Source organism: Xiphophorus couchianus, chromosome 10 (assembly GCF_001444195.1).
Source record: "Xiphophorus couchianus chromosome 10, X_couchianus-1.0, whole genome shotgun sequence".
Taxonomy (NCBI): Eukaryota; Metazoa; Chordata; class Actinopteri; order Cyprinodontiformes; family Poeciliidae; genus Xiphophorus; species Xiphophorus couchianus.
Window position 1 is genome coordinate 321516 of NC_040237.1, and position 19605 is coordinate 341120.

At 38.2% G+C, this 19605-nt stretch overlaps 1 protein-coding gene across 1 annotated transcript in view; it reads right to left on the reverse strand.

Moving 5' to 3' along the window:
- lrp2b (low density lipoprotein receptor-related protein 2b) overlaps window positions 1–18278 on the reverse strand; it is a 42736-nt gene extending 24458 nt beyond the window's left edge. Inside the window, exons 1-35 of the mRNA XM_028029003.1 lie at window positions 18080–18278; window positions 16671–16781; window positions 16247–16369; window positions 15621–15737; window positions 15370–15480; window positions 13277–13393; window positions 13082–13198; window positions 12200–12343; window positions 11463–11579; window positions 11138–11266; window positions 10321–10490; window positions 10001–10224; window positions 9664–9870; window positions 9367–9569; window positions 9148–9288; window positions 8809–9018; window positions 8534–8726; window positions 7711–7836; window positions 7462–7592; window positions 6846–6983; window positions 6436–6711; window positions 6109–6348; window positions 5906–6028; window positions 5662–5778; window positions 4784–5161; window positions 4459–4707; window positions 3449–3657; window positions 3190–3374; window positions 2864–3092; window positions 2594–2771; window positions 2383–2511; window positions 2101–2267; window positions 1102–1245; window positions 826–935; window positions 491–668 (exon numbers count right to left, since the gene is read on the reverse strand). Of these exons, the coding sequence (XP_027884804.1) occupies window positions 491–668; window positions 826–935; window positions 1102–1245; window positions 2101–2267; window positions 2383–2511; window positions 2594–2771; window positions 2864–3092; window positions 3190–3374; window positions 3449–3657; window positions 4459–4707; window positions 4784–5161; window positions 5662–5778; window positions 5906–6028; window positions 6109–6348; window positions 6436–6711; window positions 6846–6983; window positions 7462–7592; window positions 7711–7836; window positions 8534–8726; window positions 8809–9018; window positions 9148–9288; window positions 9367–9569; window positions 9664–9870; window positions 10001–10224; window positions 10321–10490; window positions 11138–11266; window positions 11463–11579; window positions 12200–12343; window positions 13082–13198; window positions 13277–13393; window positions 15370–15480; window positions 15621–15737; window positions 16247–16369; window positions 16671–16781; window positions 18080–18146 (5808 nt within the window). The 5' untranslated portion in view covers window positions 18147–18278. The remainder of the gene's footprint in view (window positions 1–490; window positions 669–825; window positions 936–1101; window positions 1246–2100; window positions 2268–2382; window positions 2512–2593; window positions 2772–2863; window positions 3093–3189; window positions 3375–3448; window positions 3658–4458; window positions 4708–4783; window positions 5162–5661; window positions 5779–5905; window positions 6029–6108; window positions 6349–6435; window positions 6712–6845; window positions 6984–7461; window positions 7593–7710; window positions 7837–8533; window positions 8727–8808; window positions 9019–9147; window positions 9289–9366; window positions 9570–9663; window positions 9871–10000; window positions 10225–10320; window positions 10491–11137; window positions 11267–11462; window positions 11580–12199; window positions 12344–13081; window positions 13199–13276; window positions 13394–15369; window positions 15481–15620; window positions 15738–16246; window positions 16370–16670; window positions 16782–18079) is intronic.
- Between the last annotated feature and the right edge of the window lie 1327 nt (window positions 18279–19605).

A 19605-nucleotide genomic window follows, 5' to 3' on the forward strand; every position in this document is an offset into this window, starting at 1 on the left:
AGGTGCTTTTAGTGTCATTCAATGTTGAAATTCAGTGAAAATCATTCAGGAAAAAAACATAAAAACATTTAAGAACCTGCATTTGTATTTCAAAATGTTAACTGGTTCCATTAAATATTTAGCCAAAGTTATTAAGAAGGTCCAAAAAGCCACTTGTGTCTCCTGAGCTGCAGGTTGTAGACCCCTGGCCTAATCCTTTCTTTCCTCCCTTTCTGCCTGTCTTCCGGCTGTAACATAAAAGTAAAATGTCTGAATCTAATCAAATATGAAGAAATTGCAAGACTGTCCCAATTCATGCATGAAAGCTATTAAGCCTATGCTCTATCTGATTTTTACAAATTCAAAAAAATACATCGAAGAAGAACCTGTTTGTTGGCTGTAAGTTGATTTTTAGACAAAAAAAATATAGATTTATTGGTACAAGTCGTGTTAAAAAACGAAATAATTGGTAATACTCAATGTGTTGTGCTGGTACTTTTTTTTTACGTACCACCCCTGACCCTGAGACCCCCCAGTACAGTTTCGTGGTGGAGATGTCGGCAGTGATAAACCCAATGTTCGCCAGGTTCGTGGTGTAAAGGTTCTTCAGGTTGCTTCCATCCATATCAGCGCTGCCAACCTTTGGAGGAACACCCTTATCTGACCCTTTGTCTGTCCAAAACAGCTTCCTTGAGAGGGAAACAGATGTGAGAAACAAATGAATCTCGCCATACACTGCCCTGTAACATTTTACATGAAGTCTAGTCTGCCTGTATAAGAAGCACAGTAAAACATCTAGCTTCCTTAGGTTGATTTTTCCCCCTCTTTAGTGGACAGATGGATTACCCTCGGACAGGATCTAGTGCAATCCCAAAAGGCTTTCCTGCTCCCTCTGGTTTTCCAGTTGAGGCGATGAGGGTTTTCCTGTATTTCTCGTTTCCATCTACACGAATAACCTAAAAAAACCCCAACATTTATTACTTTTTTGTACAACTGAAAATCAGAACAAAAAGTCTATTTCAGTTTTATTTAGAGTTTTAATTTCATTATCGACGTTAACCAAGATAAGTTCTGGCAATGTGCAGTAGAGTATTTAAGAACACAAAAACAGAAAGTCCTCACTTCAATGGTCTGGCTGGTGGGATTAGTATAATACATTATTCGGCTTATCCAATCAAAGGCCAGACCAGATGGCGAGCCCATGTAAGCAGCCGGAGCAAACTGAGCTCTGTCGCTGCCGTTGGTTTTGATTCGCCAAATTGAACTCTAAAAAACAGAACAAAATAAGAGATCAGCAAAAATATGTTAGAAATACACTGGTTTAAATTATGCATTCAATTAAATTGTAAATAACTAAACACAAGCATTTACAGTCAGAAGAAAAGGAGAGTTTAAATGACTCATTATACTGGAAAATTTAAGTTTATCTCCGTTGATTCCATAGGATTTAGATGGGAATGCAGGAAACAGGAGCTTATTATCAAGCTGCATCCTCCAATATCTTCTGGAGTATGCAGACAAATATTAGCAATAGCTTAAAGATGCAATTGTTGATGTCAGTCAGTCTAAGAAGAGTCTCTCTAAAGAGAGAAATTTGATTCACAAGTGGTAAACCTGTAAGATTGTTGGAAATCATCCCAGGAGTGAATATCCCAAAATATTTACCCCAGTATTACACTTAACAATGTTTAGAGAAACAAGTTAAGCTCTAAAGGCCTCAGTTGGAAGATAAATAGTTGGAAAAGACAAACAAAATTGACTTTTTAAATATATTTCCACTAGAAACCCGAACTAAACATGAGGTTCTGTGTGCAATAGCTAAAACTTTCCCCAAATTGGAAGTTTGGGGAAACAAAACAAAGCAGCAAATCTACAACAGAGTGGCAGAAGTAGAAAAGAATCAGAGTGTTGCAGTGACTCGGTTAATCCTACCCTGGGACTTTTCAAGGGTTGTGCATTTAACTGAAGCAATACGTTTATTAAGAATGGCTCAAAATCCCTTCACAATGATGTGAGACAGTGATAAGTTTAGACAAAAAATTACCAATGATATTAATTGCTACTAAAGATACCATTTGTTTCCCCGGTGTCTTAAAATCTTTGTCTAGTTTGTCTACTCACAGTGCCTTGCACCCAGTACACATATTGCTCCTTGTCATCAAAGTCAATGTCTTGTCCCTCGGTGATGCCAGATATGGGGGCCATGGCGTTGTTGGAAGGGTCAGTGGGGTCCAGAGGGATGCCAAAGATCACAGTGTCCCTCACCACCATCAAGAAGGGAGAGTCATCTACAGCAAAACAGGAGAAAACATGAGAAAATATAAGATATTTTTAAGTTGTTGAGAAAAATGTGCTGAATATATGATATTTATCTTATATTATTACAACTAGTTGGAAACCTGCCTTTGATACAGGTGCGCTGGTCTGAATCCAGCTTCCAGCCAGACTGACAGTGGCAGGTGTAATACCTCGGCCTCATGGTAGACAGCAGGCACAGCTGTGTGCAAAGGTGCTCTCTGCAAGGGTTGATGGCTGAACACAAAAGTCAGTTAGAAACCATTAATTTGATCAAACTTATGACTTTATGAGTACGTACTGTATGTAAAGCACAGACCTGCTGGCTGTTTGACTGGATGGTCCATTACGATACCCATTGGCTGGTAGATATTGTTGAAAAGAATCGTGATGTTTCCACCATGGAACTTGTTCGTACTCATCACCTTGCCGGTGTAGCGCTCCGACCAGTAGACGCTGTCCTCAAATATAGTCATACCGTGTGGATGTTGGAGATTCTGATGCGAGCAGGCACACATTTACCTGGAGTTTAGAAACTTTACAAAGCAAGCAAGCACTTTGCTCTTTTCTAACAATAGATTTAACATACCAAGTCACTTGCCATGACCTGATGGCGGTTTCTGCCATCATAATCACAGTAGTCGATATATTTTAGGTAAGCGTCTGCAAAGTAGACTCTGTGTGTGGTGTAGTCCAGAGCTAGACCGTTGGGCCAATAGACCTTAGTGCTGACAATCACTTGTCTCATGGCTCCATCCATGCTGGCTCGCTCAATCCTGGGGTTCTGACCCCAGTCGGACCAGAACATCAAGTAGGTGCTGCAAGAAACATCGACTTATTTAGCTGGTGTTGACAGTTTCCAAAAATGAAGTGGTCATTTCAAATATTTAAGAACATGTTTGAATATGAGCTTACTGGTTGCGTGGATCTAAAGCAAGCCCACGAGGGCTGGTTACATTTTTGTTTAAGAGGACCTTCCGATAATGACCGTCCAGAGTTGAAACCTCAATGTTTTCCAGATCAGAGTCAGTCCAGTAAAGATTTCGACCCACCCAGTCCACAGCAATGCTCTCTGGCACCATCAAACCAGTGGAAAACACCTAAACCAGAGAGACATTAACAGCCTACCCATGTATTCAGTGCATATGTAGCTAATTTTTTCTGTTTCACTTACCTCTCGCTTCTCTGTACCGTTCTGAAAGGCACTCCATATCTTTTTCTGTATGGCATCAGCCCAGTAGATCCTGGAAGTCTCACGGTCAAAGTCCACAGTCACGATGTTTGACCCGGTGGCCACTGGACGGATCAGTGGTGGCCTCATGATGAGTCTGTTGGCCAGGATTTGGCTACGCTGTGCAACCAAAAGTACAGCAGCATGTGGGTCTGAAGGCAAGGAAATAAAATGTGTCAATGTTCTGTGTACAAAATCCAAAGCTCCATCTAAAGAGAATTTATGATTATTGGTACTAAAACACTTAGATATTTGTTGTTTTGTTTTTGTTCTGTTCAATTAATCAAACTTTGATTATCGGACACTTTTAAAAAAAAACAAGGGTAACAGAAAGCTTCACAGAAGTTACAAAATAGATTAAAATAAAATATAAAAACAAAAATATGACATTTTCTCACTTAGTAAATAATAAAAAGGTCAAAACCCTATTATTTGATTGATTAATAAATTAGATATTATAGATGAGGAATTGTTAAAACCAATTGAAGTCATGAAAAATCTAACTTAAGCTACAGAAACAAATCATTCACCAAATAAAAACTATTTAAAAATTTGGTAACACATTTTTAAATAATTTGCAATAATTGTAATTGTAAAAGATAGATGCATTTGGATTTAATTTAAAATAACTGTATGTAAAATCAACTCAAATAAAGCTTCTTAAAGTTAAGCAAATATAAATAAATTAGCATATAAGAATAATATATAATGAAAATAAACTAAAAAAATAAATAATTCACAATTAAAGTCCAAATAACTTTTGAAGTTATTTTAAGAAAATGCTTCGTTTACAGTTAAGCAATGAATTAGCTAACTGTGTTTCAGATAAAAATGCCAAATTGTGCATGTCTGTATTTACAGATACAGTATGTAGTATATATATCCTTACATTTCTTTGTCATTACATCATTTTAGCCTTTTTCAGATTTATTGTTGCTCCGCTTAGTTTTTACCTGTAACTTTGCATGTGCGTCCGTCCGGCTCTAAGAGGTAACCGTGAGAGCAGTGGCACCTGAAGCTTCCTCTCTCGTTGTAGCACTGCTGGCTGCAGAAACCAGGGATCAGACACTCGTCGATATCATCACACGTCTTGGAGTCGTTGAGGAGCTGAAACCCAGGTGAGCAGGTACACTGAGCCCCGAACGGTCCCTGAATGCAACCGTCAGTGCAGCCTCCGTTGTTCAGAGCGCAGTCGTCTTGGTCTTTAAAGAAGTGCATCAGAATCTATCAGTTTCACTGTTCTTCTCTTTAGTGGGGCATAAACGGGAAGAAACTCACTGCAGATTGGTGATTCGTCTGCTCCGTTGGGACAGTCTCTTTGCCCGTCGCACACCTTGTCCAGGTCAATGCACACTTGGTCGGTGGGGCACAGCCACTGTCCAGAGGGACAGCTGAAAGGAGGGGTGGGACAGTTCTGTTCATCGCTCATGTCCCGACAGTCGTTTTCGCCATCGCACAACCAGCTCATTGGGATGCACATTTTGTTGGTGCACTGGAAGTAGCTGGAGCTGCAGGTGACGGCCGGGCATGTGTTGTGCTCATCGGATCCGTCCTCGCAGTCCGGATGGCCGTCACACTCCCACTCGTCTGGTATGCAGAAACCGTCAGTTTGGCACTGGAACTCGTCGTTGTGGCAAAGGCCCGGACCCCGAGTGGCTGCAGGTCCCGAAGCAGAACATTAAACTCTGAGCATCACTGAAAAAATATAGCTGACCCAGTTAATGTACAGTGTCAGTCAGAAGCAGGGGTCAGCGATACAGACTGAGACTTTTATCACAATATTTTGTGGTAGTATTGTGAAAACGATAAAAGTGACAAAAAGAACTATTTATTACTTCTTTTTTCAGGTAACTGTATGACTGTGACCATTAATGTTCCGACAAACACAAATAATGAAATGAAATAATGAAAAACGCATTCTTAGAAGTGCAGAAAATAGTGAAATTAATAATCCAAACAATAAGGGAAGTTTTGGAAGTTTAAACATTTGTAATTTATCGTAACAACAATAAATTTAATTTGTTATCATGAGACAAATTTATCACGATAAATGCCCACTCCTAATTCCTCTATGGAAAACATATCAAATGTATTGATGAACACCATAAATTGGGATGATTATAATCATACATATCATTTCATTATGGTTAACATACGGCAGTTTTGTTCATCTGAATGGTCCCTGCAGTCGAACACGCCATCGCAGCGATAATAGGAGCTGATGCACTGGTCTCCGCTGGCACAGGCAAACTCATAGGACTGACAGGAGAACTCTGGAAGGAGTTGGAAAGGAGAGAAAACATGGAACATATAGAATAACAACACCAGAATCTTTCTATGTTAGTCAATAAAACTGAAAATCTAAAATAAAATAAAATAAAATAAAATACAGGTGCGTACCACAGTTTTTCTCATCTGATCCATCCAAGCAGTCCTGGTCTCCATCACACACGTAGAAGTCGCTGATACAGCGGTGGTCCGGGCACAGAAAGTAGCCAGGGGGGCATGTGGTGATGGATGAATCTGGGAATTATACTTTTCCTTTAACATACTTAAATGATCACATACGTGTGTGGAGACTAAAGAGACAAGAATAAACTTACCGCAGTTCTGTTCGTCAGAGCCATCACCGCAGTCATTCTCACCGTCACACACCCAATTCTTGGAGATGCACTTGTTGTTATTACAGGTGAAGTAGGAAGACCCACAGGTGGTTGGAACACGAGTGGGACAGTTGACCTCATCTGAACCATCTCCACAGTCGTCGTGGCCGTCACAACGCCAGCTGGAGTAAATGCAGTGCTTGTTGTTGCAGGTGAAGGCGTACGGAGAGCAGGTTGATCCTGGTGGGGATGCATGAGTCTTTCAGCTCATTTATTAAAATCATTGAGATTAAATATTGCGCACAGCTACTCCACAAACACATTTACCAGTATCAGTGCAGTTGGCCTCATCGGTCTTGTCAACACAATCAAAAATGCCATCACAGCGGAAAGAGTTAGGCCTGCAGCGTCCTTCGTCGCATTCAAAGGCGTAGTCGCCGCAGTCGTCAGGCGGAGGGACGGAATCGTCCTTGATGCAGTCCCTCTGATTGGCCTGAAGCTTCATGCCGTACGGACAGCCACACACCCGGCTCAAGGAGGGAGTTGGGAAACAGAAGTGGCTGCAGAGTCCATTGGGCACCGAATTACAGCGGCTGTTGAAGGCTGTAGGAACGAGGACAAATAGGGAGTTAATGGATTCTTGACTCTCGAACCAGTAAATAGATTCAAGTTTCAAATCATAAATCATGTCTAAGTGTCTCAACAAGATATTGGTGTCTTGTTTTATGTGAACTTACTGCCGTGGAGGTCAGCTGAATAGGCCTTGATGTTCAAAATGCCGGTGACTCCTTGTCTGATCATTATGCTTCCTCCTGCATCCCTCTTCCTCATCTCAAATATTGCTCTAGTCCTTGTGTCAGATATGTAGAGGTAGTCTACAGGACAGAAAATATATAAGGATTTTATTTCCTAAATAAGCATTTTACTTCCAAAATAAAATTATTATTTAAAAAAGAAACTTCAGTAAACAAATCCAAACTGACCATCCTGAAGCATGAACCTGGTCATATATTTTATCTACCAAAAGTATCAGCTTCAGATTTCACCGTATAATAGATAAACTTAGAAGCTTTATGGTATGAAAAATTTGATTTGGAAGTGTTTGTTTTTTCTTGAATTTGCTATTTTGTAATTTATTTTAACACAGTTTTTTATTTTATTCTTAAAAATACCAGAAGACGCATGTAACTTTCTATTATGTTTCTTTTATAATCTCACCTTACAATTATATCTGTGGTTATCTACTATTAAGTCATTCTTATACATGAAGAAAGTAGTTAATAGTATAGAGTTGTGATGGAGAAAAATCTAAACCAAAATTTCAAATCATGATGCTGCAATTAACAAGATCACCTGAATAAACTGTCAACGAGTATGGCTGAGTGATCTGGCCAATGCTGGTGAATGTCTGTCTGTCAGTTCCTTCGATGCTAATGTGGCCAACCTGATCGAGAAGGGAATCCACCCAGTACAACCTGTCCATTCTGCAAATACAGAAATCACATCCAATGATCAAGGAAAACACACTGTGTTTTCTTTTCATTTTAAAAGAAAAAGGTTGGGAGTGCACAGATAAACAGCAGATATCAGAGTCATCCTTACACATAATCCAGAGCGAGTCCATACGGCCATCCCAGCGTTGTGTTGACCAGAGGAACAGCGTTGCTGCCGTCAGGGAATGCTTTCATTATGACGGCTGGACGGTACCAGTCAGACCAGAACAAGTATCTGCGAAACAATGAAAGAATGAAAATGATAAAAAATAAAAACATTACTGACTTTAATATGCAATAAACTGCATACTGTCCAAACAGCGTCATCCAGAGTAAATCATACGCTACAAACTCTTTAGCATTTCTTCACATTATAGAAGAACAAATGGAATTTTGTATAATAGATTATTTGTGTCATAATTGTGAAGAAGAAATAAATAGTGGATTTAAAAAAATATATATAATAATTATAAAGTGGGCCTCACATCTTTATACAGCCATGCTGATTCCATATTTAGTAGAAAAAGCTTTTGCAGCAATTACAACTGTAATTCTTTAAGTTTATGTCAACAGCAGCATCCAGCATTTTCACCAATTCATTGCAAAGTAGCTCAAGTTCATTCAGGATGAATATCCTGAATGAATAAATCATCCGTGAACATCAATTTTCAAGTTTTGCCGCAGATTCTAAATTCTAAAATAGATTTACAGTCTGGACTTTGACTAGACCATGCTTATGAGTTAGGTGAATTTATACTGAATTTAGTTTAGGGGCATGTGGGCAAAAAACTGAATAAAGATACACAGCTGAACTTACAAATTTATCTAAGAAAAACAAGAAAACAGAATTGTCATTATGTACCCTTTTCTGCTGGTCAATCACATAAAATCCCAATAAATTACACATATTCTTCATTATTTGAAGCACTTACCCTGCACTTGGATGAATCGCAATACCCTTTGGGTATCTGAGCCCAGTAACAATGTCTTTTTTGGACTTGTCTGTGACTCTGAAGGCCACCACTGCCCTGTATGTTGATGTGGTCCAGAACAAAACCTTGGAAGTCCAGTCATAAGCCATCGCATCAACAATTCCCACTGTCTTCCCAGTCAAAATCTGCTGAGCTGATGGGGTTCAAACAACAACAGAGTAAGAAGTGACCCAAAATTACTAGCAATATCCACAAAACGTGCTTCGTATACTAACCAGTCCCATTGAGGTTGGATTTGTAAATGAGTCCTTTGGACCTGTCGTTGTAAAACACAGCCTCTTCGTTCCCATCAAATTCCACAGCGGAGCCAGAAAAAGAGGATCCGAGTCCAGTCAGAGGAAGAGTGACGTCCTCCTGGAGAGATAAGTTCAGAGGGATTCCCCGGATGGCCAGAGAGGAAGCCACCAACAAGTAGTCCTTAATCTCTGTGGAAAGAGAAAGACTGCAGTTTAACAAATTCAATTCAATGTTTAAAGTAATTACAATGTATCCAACAGTTTCGTCATTAAATAAGCAGAACCTGGAACACAACCAGAAAGAAAAGGGAAACTCACTAAAGCAGCTATGACGGTCGGATCCCAGATCGTAACCGTAGCGACATTTACAGCGGAAGCCCAAACCACCATTATCTGAGCGGTGGCTTAAAACACAAATATGCTGACAGCCGCCATTGTGTCTGCCACATGGGTTTATGACTGCAACAAGAAATAGGTGGGATTACCTCTCATGATCAGACTGGTCTGTTGTCCCAAGACGAACGTGTGTATTCCTACCAAAAGGCTGAACGGCAGAGTGAGAGACGACAACGTGTCCTGGTCGATTGGCCGTACGATACAGGAGAGTGGGATTGCTGCCATTGAAGCGATTGGTTCTGATCACCCCCATCTTGGTCCAGTCAGTGAAGAAGACATGGTTTTCAAAAACAGCCATCCCAAAAGGATGTGGTGACTGCATTGCACCGTTGAGGACTATTTTCCTGAAAAACAAAAACAAAAGAAAAACAGCCACACTTCAGATGTCACTTTGAGAGAAACGCAACACATTCCAACAAAAGCTGAAAAATCACAAACCTGTCCAAACCGCTGTATGTGACCGTCTCCACCGTGTCAAAGTGGCTGTCGGACCAGTAGACCCTCTTTGTTATGATGTCCAGGGTGATCGCAGTGGGTGTGCCGAGTCTGCTTTTGATGATCTCCACGCGGTTACTGCCGTCCATGAAGGCCCGTTCCAGCTTTGTCTTCTCCTGGCTCACACCCATGTCTGAGAAAAACATGTAGCTGCAAACAGGAAGCAAACATTGAAGGGAGATGTTGTGCAACAACAAACACATCCAGGTATCTCACAGGGCTGCCAGATGTCAAGAAAATATGTGATTTGATTGAAAGGATGTGGTTCGATTTGACTCACCCCACTGTAGGATCCAGGGCGAGGCCATGAGGAGTTTCTAAGTTTTCAGCCACCAGCGTGACTCGATTCCCTCCATCATAGTCGCACATATCAATTCGATCCAGAGTTGCATCCAAAACATAAAGTTTAAAGTTGATCCAATCCACTGCAAGATTTTGGACATTTGGGACTGCAGTGGTCAGAATTTCCTTGATGTTTTCCCCGTTGTAGCTGGCAGAATAAACCTAGAAAAGAGATTTAAGGAGTTGGTTTTGCAATCATTAAAAAACGAGTTACTGAATGTTTGGAGGAAAAACAAGCAGACACTGAACCAGACAGACCTTTTTTGTATTTGTATCACTCCAGAAGACTACATTGCTCCGAATGTTGTAGGCCACCCCAACGGCGTAACCTTTGCCCTGGGCCGGCACCAGAGTTCTGACAAAGCGCCCGTGAATATCAGCCATCAACACGTCTCCCCCATTTGTAAAAATGAGCTGTGGCAGCCCTCCTAAAAGTAAAAAAGATAACGATGAAGTTGGAAAAGAAATTGTGAGATATGGAACGTTCAACTGTATTAAATTTATCTTTTAAAAATAATCTTTGCCACACTTTTTATGACATGTAAAAGACATTTTATTTCAAAGGTATGCCAGAAAAACACATTTTCTATCCAAACTCAACAGTTCTAAGAGTAGAAACTCTACTGGGACATTGACTTGTAATATTTGCTTGGGTCAAATTGGGGGGAAATATCTTTTTGACACAAACATCTTGCATGAAACTAAAGATGAAAAACTGTAAAAATTACCTCATGCTCATTTTTAAAGTGACAGTATTATGTAAAATCTTTCTTTTTTAGCTTTACATCATGTTACAATGTCATCCCCTCAACAAAAGCATACCTGGAATGTTTGAATTGCAACATTAAGGTAAAATTCACAATTCAAGATTAATGAACTTAAAAAACAATGTTTAGACAACTTGTCTCTTGTTAAATCAACTTCATGAACTTTAATTTGAGTTAAAGCCAAAACAGTTTTCCTCTTGACTTAAATTGTTTTTTCACGGCAGCTGGTGGATTTTTGTTTTCAAGTTAAACAACCTACAAACGTTTTACAGTGTGTAGAGTGAGATCTAAATCTGATGTTTGTGTACCTGACACATTGGCTTTGCAGACGTGTCCCTGCTCCAAGAAGAATCCATCTGCGCAGCTACAGTGGTGAGTCCCAGGTCGATCCTCACAAAGTTGATCACAGATCCCCCAGATGTTACAGTCATCATAGTCTGTGCAGCAAAGCAAACAGTCACGTTTTATGCGTAAAGGGCAAACAGCAAGGATCTATAACCAGACAGCTGTGAAATTAAGGCTGTAAATTTAGCTCTTCTATGCTGACTCATAATCAAGAATAAAAAAAACACACTGAAAGCATTTTGTTGCAGACTTCCAGGACGTTTTACACAGTAGTGACATGTGACTCACCTACACAGGAGCGGCTGTCGTTAGCTACTATAAATCCATCAGGGCAGTAACATGTGCCACCCTGGGGAGAAGGGTGGCAGAGATACTCGCAACTCAAGGCAGAGCACCGGTCCAGACCTGTGAATAAAATCCAAATCATGTTTATTGGGTCTTTTTACAAGCTTGTTATCATCAAGGAAGAAGATAATAAAAAACATTATCACAAGAGCATCAACATGACCAGAATCATTGGTATGATAAACTGAGAATGGCAAACCAAAAATGGTTAATCTTAAACCGGGAGTGTATGAAAGCAGATAGTAGTTATGATGACAATATAATCTTACAAAATGATAAGCTGGGAGTTCAGTACACCACGTTTAAGACCGTAGGACCTTGATTTACAGTAAAAAGCATGTGCTGAAACTGTACAACATTCTCATTTACACCTGGATCCCTTCCGGTTATTGATGAATGGATAATCTTTAGAGAATAGTTCTGGGAATGAAGTCTAGATATACTGCTTTTGGTAAAATCATTTAGGTTATCCAATCATGTGTATGAATGAATAACCTTTAAAGAATAGTTTTGGGAATGAAGTCTGGATATACTGCTTTTGGTAAAATCATTTAGGTTTCCCCATACTAATCAACATCTGAAATATACTTAATACTTCCTTAAATTATGTTGACTTATCCTCCAAACTTTATCAGTGCTGAATTTTTTCCTTTTTAAAAAATCTTATTCTAAAAACTTACCACATGTTTGATGTACCGTGGTGTTGGTCTCATCTGTTGCTCCAGGACAATCAGGTTTGCCGTCGCACACTTTACCCAATGTGATGCATGCAGTTGAGCCTGGGCAACCCCACTCACCAGGGTAACAGTCCCGAGAGTCACTATCTGAAAGCCACAGAAAAAAACAAATATTTAAAAAGTGTTCATTTTAGCAAATATTTCAACAAACCAAATCTTATTAAGGAAGGTTTCACATTGATATCATGCCTTAAAATGTGATAACAACTACTAACACTCTCAATGTCACACCATCTTATAGTAAAATCAATTGTTATATTTCAAAATGTCTAAATGAGAAATTTTACATTAAATGGAGAACTATAACAGTCAAATTAAAAGGTCAAATTCTAGCAATACTTAAGATGGTCAAATTTGATCTGTGATACTAAGTAACTACATATAAAACTGTTTGTTTTGTAAAAAAAATAGCTCAAAAGAGAGGGATATTAAGGTTTTTGCATCTTAAAAACTGCATCACCTACTGTACATGCACAGCATGACTTTAAGCTAATGACACATAAAACACTGTTTGGGACTTGTGAAACCTTTTTTAAATTATAAAAACTAAAAATAGGGTGATTTTACTAAGTTCAAATGTAAATTGATTTTAAAGCAAAAGAAAGAGATTGACATTAAGTCAATAAATGCTTCACAAATCACAAACTGTTTTATCGAATATATATGGTAAGCAAAATTACCAATTGAACCATAACTATTCTTAGATTTCAATCTAGAGTAGATCAAATTTATTTCTGAATTGTTAAATTTAGTGAAGAATGCTCTCTTCACAGAGCTTTAAGTAGGATGATAGCAAGACAAAATGGAAGTCCACATGAATCTCACCACATCCACTTTCGTCACTGAAGTCTCCACAGTCGTTGAACTTGTCACACACCCAGTTCTGAGGAATGCAGCGGCCACTGGAACAAGTGAACTCGCTGCCACTGCAGGTTGGATATTCTGCAAGGCGAAGATGTTTAATGGGAGTCAGGAGGCAGATTGCACATTTGTTGCCACTTCTTTAGAAATGTAAGTTACCACAGTCTTGCTCATCACTGTTATCCCCACAGTCGTCCCAGTGGTCGCACACAAACGCAAGTGGCACACAGAAGCCATTCACACACTCGAACTGGTGGATGGGACAGTGGTGAGTGGCTGGAAAATAAAACAAAAACGGTATTGTAGAAAGATATTAAACCAGAATGCCACTTCATAAACAAAGAATAAATCCTGCCTGAGTATCCAGAATGGATGTCAGTGTTTGTTACATATTGTAAGGGACAAATTTGAAGAAATTCAAGAAAAATTTTACATTTTATACATCAGACCAGTAAAATCACATTTTATTGGAAATGTGAGCTTAAAATATGTTTAATACATGCTTAAAGGTTATAATTTTCTAAAGGTACTTTCAGTCTGGCAATCAGAGCTTCATCTGACTGCATGTTGTTATTTACAATATCACATCATTAATAGCTTAAATAGTAGTTGATTAGATGACATTTTCAATATTCCTCGCCACCACTTATTTTTACTTTAGTATTTAAACAATAATAAACATCTGAAAAACAAGATTTATTGGTCTTACATCCACTTTAGATAATCATTTTTGACCAAATAACTAGCACTGTATCGATACAGGCTAATTTTCAAATATGCTTACTATAACTAGAACTGAATTAAATTTAACAGTTTATGAGATAAATTTGACTAAGTTTAAATATATTTTAAGCACGATAGGTTTTCTGTTGATTTAGTTACATTATTTTAATGTACAGATATACAGTTGGTCTCAATGATCATAAATAATCTCAAAGCTAAAGAAACTCTTAAACTGTTTAACTGTTATTACGTCGTGTTCTTGTATATCTATATTTTGAAATGTATGTCCGCAAAAATAAATAGCAGACAGAAGGAGTTGATTACCTTACTTTTACAACAAAACAAAATAAAATTCTGAGTCGTCATTAACCGAAGGTAAGCCAATATGGCGCCCGTAGTTTGTTCGTCAAGACACTGATGCATTTAAAAACAGAAATGTGAAGTATGCCTAAAATTTAACAGCTACGCATTTACTGTTTATAAACGCAAGCGTACTTAACGTTTCTTTGGTTTAAATGCGCAGTTATTTGTGAAAAAAAGTTTCTTTTTTTTTTCTTTTGAAGAGGAAATATTGACTCAGGGACTTTTAAAATGCAAAATTCAGGCGAGACAACCGGCTTCCTAAAATGGACCTTACCAAGCTCCGCCCACAACCGACCCACGTGACCGCAAGTCTCACAAGCAAAGCCTCGCGGCAAAGCCTTGTTTCTATGTAAACATGACTCCATTAGTGCATCATTTCTACCGGATTTTCACAATATATCATCCACTAGAATGGACAGAGGAACTAACAAGTTCATGTCATCATCTGGGAGGAGGTTACTGGTTTCTCAGTCACAAGCTGGTTGCAAACCTGAGGCCAGCAGGTGTCAGTCAGTTATGGTAGATCTGAAATTTGGTTTGATGACGTCAATATGAGAAGCTACAAACTGACAGTCCAAAGCCTTTTCTGCTAAAATAAAATCTTTAGTGTATGTCAGATACAGACACATTGCATATTGATCTGTTTAGCTACGTAAGACTGTGTAGCAGACAGGCTTCAAGGTGTAGAAGTTGTATCAGTTCTGCCATTATGCTGTACTTAGCTAACGGGAAGCTAAGTGTGTTTGTGAGACGGCCACGCACGTGACCACGTAGAATGGGCATCAGCCAATGAAAAGCGGCCCCTCTGGTAAGGCCCATGGTCATCCGGCCCCATAATCCATCCTCCAGCAGTATGAACCAAGCCAAATTCACACAGACAGGACCAAATGACGTATTGTTGTCTTAATTTCCCCAAACATCCCCCACCCCATTTTCTCTTTGCCCATTTTCTGTCTAAATACTGCAAGTTGTATTGTGTCTGGAATACAAAAAATTAAGTATTCCAGACACTTGTTTTTATTCTCAGAGCTAGGATAGGGTACAGGTACGGTAGCCCTGAAGTACAAACCACATCCACGTTGTTGCAAGCCTAATTTCAATTCCATAAAATGTGTTGGATACATCTTTGATCAAACAGAGAATGATGCTGATTGCTGTCTACTCACTGCAGTTGGTCTCATCAGATCCGTCTCTGCAGTCCTGTAGCCCATTACAGTGCTGAGAGTTATTGTAACAGGCTCCGTTTGCACATGTCTTCTGGGTGCATTGAGGATAATCTGTAAAGAAAAGGTAAAGTGCTTAAGTCTATGGAAATATTTTAAATTAAGTTTGAGACAACACTGGAGACCACCTGACAGCAGAAAAATGCAACTACAAGCACGACAGGCTCAGCAGACTTTAAAAACAAAAGTCTTACTGCAGTTTTTCTCATCAGTGTTGTCCACACAGTCCGTCACTCGGTCACATCTGTATTTGCTGGGGATGCACTGGCCCTCCTGGCAGGTGAACTGGTCTGGCCTGCAGGTGCGTCCGTCTGAAACAGAACTGGGTCAGGGGCTTTCTTTGCATTTGGGTTATTACAACTAGACACATACTTCAAAAATTATTTTTATTAAAAAAAATACAATGATTTAGAGGTCATTCCTCAGCTCAATGTAAAAGTTATTGGAGTTATTTGCAATAACTCCAGTGTTATTTAACACAGCGATATATAGAAATAAACACATGCAAATAGTGTCTCCTAAGGCTTATGATAAATACAATTTACTTATTTGTCTATGTTCTTTATGGACAGAGATATAAGTTGTGGCTTTGAGTTCACTTATTATAACTTCCTGTGTGAGAAAAGTGTACAGTGAGATAACGGGGCCATCTAGTGGTTTTGGTTTGCATCACTGCAAATTGTTTTTGTGTAATTTAGCAGTTTGACATGATATTACATGTAATTCCAGGCAGTTTCAGCACCTGTCTTCATCTTAAGAAACAGGAAAACAACCTTGAATCTTTCTCTTTGAAATTAAAAATTAAACTTGTAGTCTGTACCACAGGTTCTTTGTTCATCGGATCCGTCAACGCAGTCCTCCTCCCCATCACAGACAAATCCCAGTGAGATGCATTCACCACTTGTCACACACTTAAATTCCTGCGAGCTGCATGACGGAGGTGCTGCAGCAGGGAAACAAAACAGGTGAAATTGTTTTTGGACTTCCCTCGCTGACTTATTTTGCTGCTTGTCTGTTTTTGTGCTTGTCTTCTCTGTCCTTGTAGATTGTCAGTCATCCAGCTTTTGGGAATCCCAAATGCTTAAATGGAAGGTAACTGAACTTCTTTCATAGAAAATTAAGGCCAAGAAAAGAAGTCCATGTACCTTCTATTTACACACTCGGAACGCTCTTGTGTTGTGTTAAGAAATAACCACCATCCATTCACAGTTTGTGATAAATTTGAAATCAAAAGCTGCACTTACGGCAGTTCAGCTCATCAGAGTCATCTGTGCAGTCCTTAGTTCCATCACACCTCCAAGCTTTGTTGATGCATTGTCCATTTCTGCATTGAAACTCATCACTGGCACAACTTCCTGCAGAATACACAAAAGCACATCACATAAAGTACAACATAAATTAGCAATGCTTCAGTGAACAAAAAAGGTACAAATTGGCACTGCACAATATCAGGATTTATCACAAACTTTACTGTTTTCAACTGATCGGAGTATCTGGAAACATTTAATTAGCAAAATGTAGCCTACTGAGTCTGTGAGGCTTAAATAGGAAGTGAAAAAAGGAATATTTCCTCTTAGCCTCTCTTCAAAAGGGGAAAGACAAGAGAAAATGCAATTTGAAGTCAGGCAGATGCGTTCTGATCTTCATAAATCAGATAAAACTACTTGCAAAAAATGTATATGAGAAGTTGAAGGGCTTCAAGAGTTTTAAATTAGTAGAAAATGACTCACAAAAATACCACCTTAAAAAAAAGTAACAAGTTCCTTTGCTCATCTGTTTAGTTGAACTCTGACGTTGGTTGACTTTACACTGACACAGCCAAAAGTCTTGTTTTATTATTATTTTTATGACATTTTATTAAAATTCTTTAAGTCAGTGTCATTTTAGTTTGAATAAAAATGTATTTTATTGTTTCTTTTACAAATGAATTACCATGTTTATGGCTTTTATATTTACTCCGTGTGCAGCATCTGAACCTGATAGCATGTGATTTGGCCTTTAAAGAAAAGTTAATTCTTCACCACAAAAGACAAGTCCAACTCGTGATCTTTTTACGCTTTGCTGTCAATTTCAAATCTGTTATTAGTGTGACATTTGCAAAATGATATTTTATCTTGTGTTAGTGGTTTTTGTTCCACGTCAGGATTTATGCCCACATTTATATTTCTAAGATTACATGAATATTCTGTGGATAAAAGTTGGCAGGGAGAAGGTCAACATGGACAAAGAGAGAATTAAAACAGCTTTATATAACCCTGAATCAAAGAGAGGTCTTCAAATCTAAAATTTTGGAACTTTTACTTTTTATTTTTTAATGAAACATAGAAAAAATTACCATAATTTAGAGTTGGACTCGACAGAATTGTATTATTAGAAATTTATTGCACTGATTGGATCCTTTGAAAATCACTTCTTCATAAATAAATAATTCTTTTGAATAAAATATGTATATATATTCTGTTGAGGTTTAAGAAATTGAATACTATAAATAAGACACAGTTCCTAAGTTTATAGTTTAGTTATTAAGCTACTTCAAAAAGATTTTAGACATAATTGTATGGTAAATATTCTCATAAATTTATTTTTTTATTGAAAATGACCAAAAGTTGAAGTTTAAACTATAACTTGAATTTTAAGTGAAAAATGTACTTGCCTTGAATGAGGTGAATTCCTTGGGACAGCAGTAACAGAGACAGAAGATGAAGACCCAGTAGGGCCATTGTGAAAGGTTCAGTTTTCCTCCTGTGTTTCACTGCTAAGGTGTTATTTCGGTCCGGTGTGTGAACTCATGCTCAGTCTGCAATCATGACTCTCTGAAGCCAAATGATTCGAAGTGTGGTAATGACTCTGAGATTGAGATGTAAAACCCTGAGCAGGCAGCAGATCAGTAATGTGACAACGGAGTAAAACTGGTTTTTATGGCTCGTTACTTTGCATAAACTTCATCTAAGATTAACTTTTACCTGTCGATTTGTTGTCTACGCCAGCAAAAAAAGAGTAAGCACTCATTTTTTAGTAACTTTGTGACAGGAAGTTCACAGCCAGCAGCTAAAGGAAGGGACAGATTTTAAGCATTTTCTGATGGAACCAGTCACATTTCAAAACATTTATGTTATTGAAGCTGTTTAAATATTTGATCATATTAAATGTTTTCCCATCAGTTTAGCTTCATGTAGAGATTAATGGGTCCATTTGTGCATTATGCAGTGATGGTTCAATGCTTATGAGAGTTTTATCATTTTTCTCAATTATTATTTAAAACAACCCTAAATAAATGCTAAAAGTATGTTAAAAAATAGTTAAGCTATTAAATTATCACAAAATGCAGAAATGTTTATTATTTGCCTCCAAAGATTTAAAGAAACACTTTCAAACTGAGTGAAAATGAAAACAAGGATTTATTAAGCTAAATACAGTATGTAATGGATGAATTACAAAACGTCTCCCAATTGTGAATCGATTGTTATATTGCACAACATTGTAGCGTCATGGAGATGTTTTATAAACCTAAACCATCTCAACACATGACTTTTGATATAACAGTGCCGAAAATGTGAATCATTACCTAAGATACACGGTCAAACTGCAAAAGTGAGAAATGTAAAACAACTCCATGTGGCAAACTGCTTACCATGAGCCTGGTTCTTGTCTGTTCTATTTTGAACACCAACGTTTGGTGCTGTACTGTAGGTTTTCCTGTAATTTCTGTATTTAAAATGTTTTCAGAACACAAATGTCACGTGAAAAAGTCATGATGCACCAAAAAATGCAAAAGTATCTAAACAAAGTTTATTCAATGATGTGAAAAAAGTATTTTGAAATATTTTTCTAACATCATTGCAGAACAACATCGACCTACTCTTCTTGGCAGAATTGTTTTAATTCAGCTACATTGGTGGACTTTCCTGCATTATTTTCTCTTTGTCAGCAGAGTCCATGGTACCATCAGGTCCATGTTGTTCTAATTCTCAAATGCTTTGTTAATTTTATGCCAAAGATTAGGAGATCATCAAGATGTTTTCCTGCAAATGTAACACCTTTGGTTTTTTTGATAAGTGGTGTTTTCACTGTGGAACTTTCTCATAAAAGCCATTTTTGTCCGGTGTCTTTCTAAATGCAGAATTGTGAATAATGACTTAAACTGAAGAAACGGTTAACTGTTTTCTAAATTTGCTTATC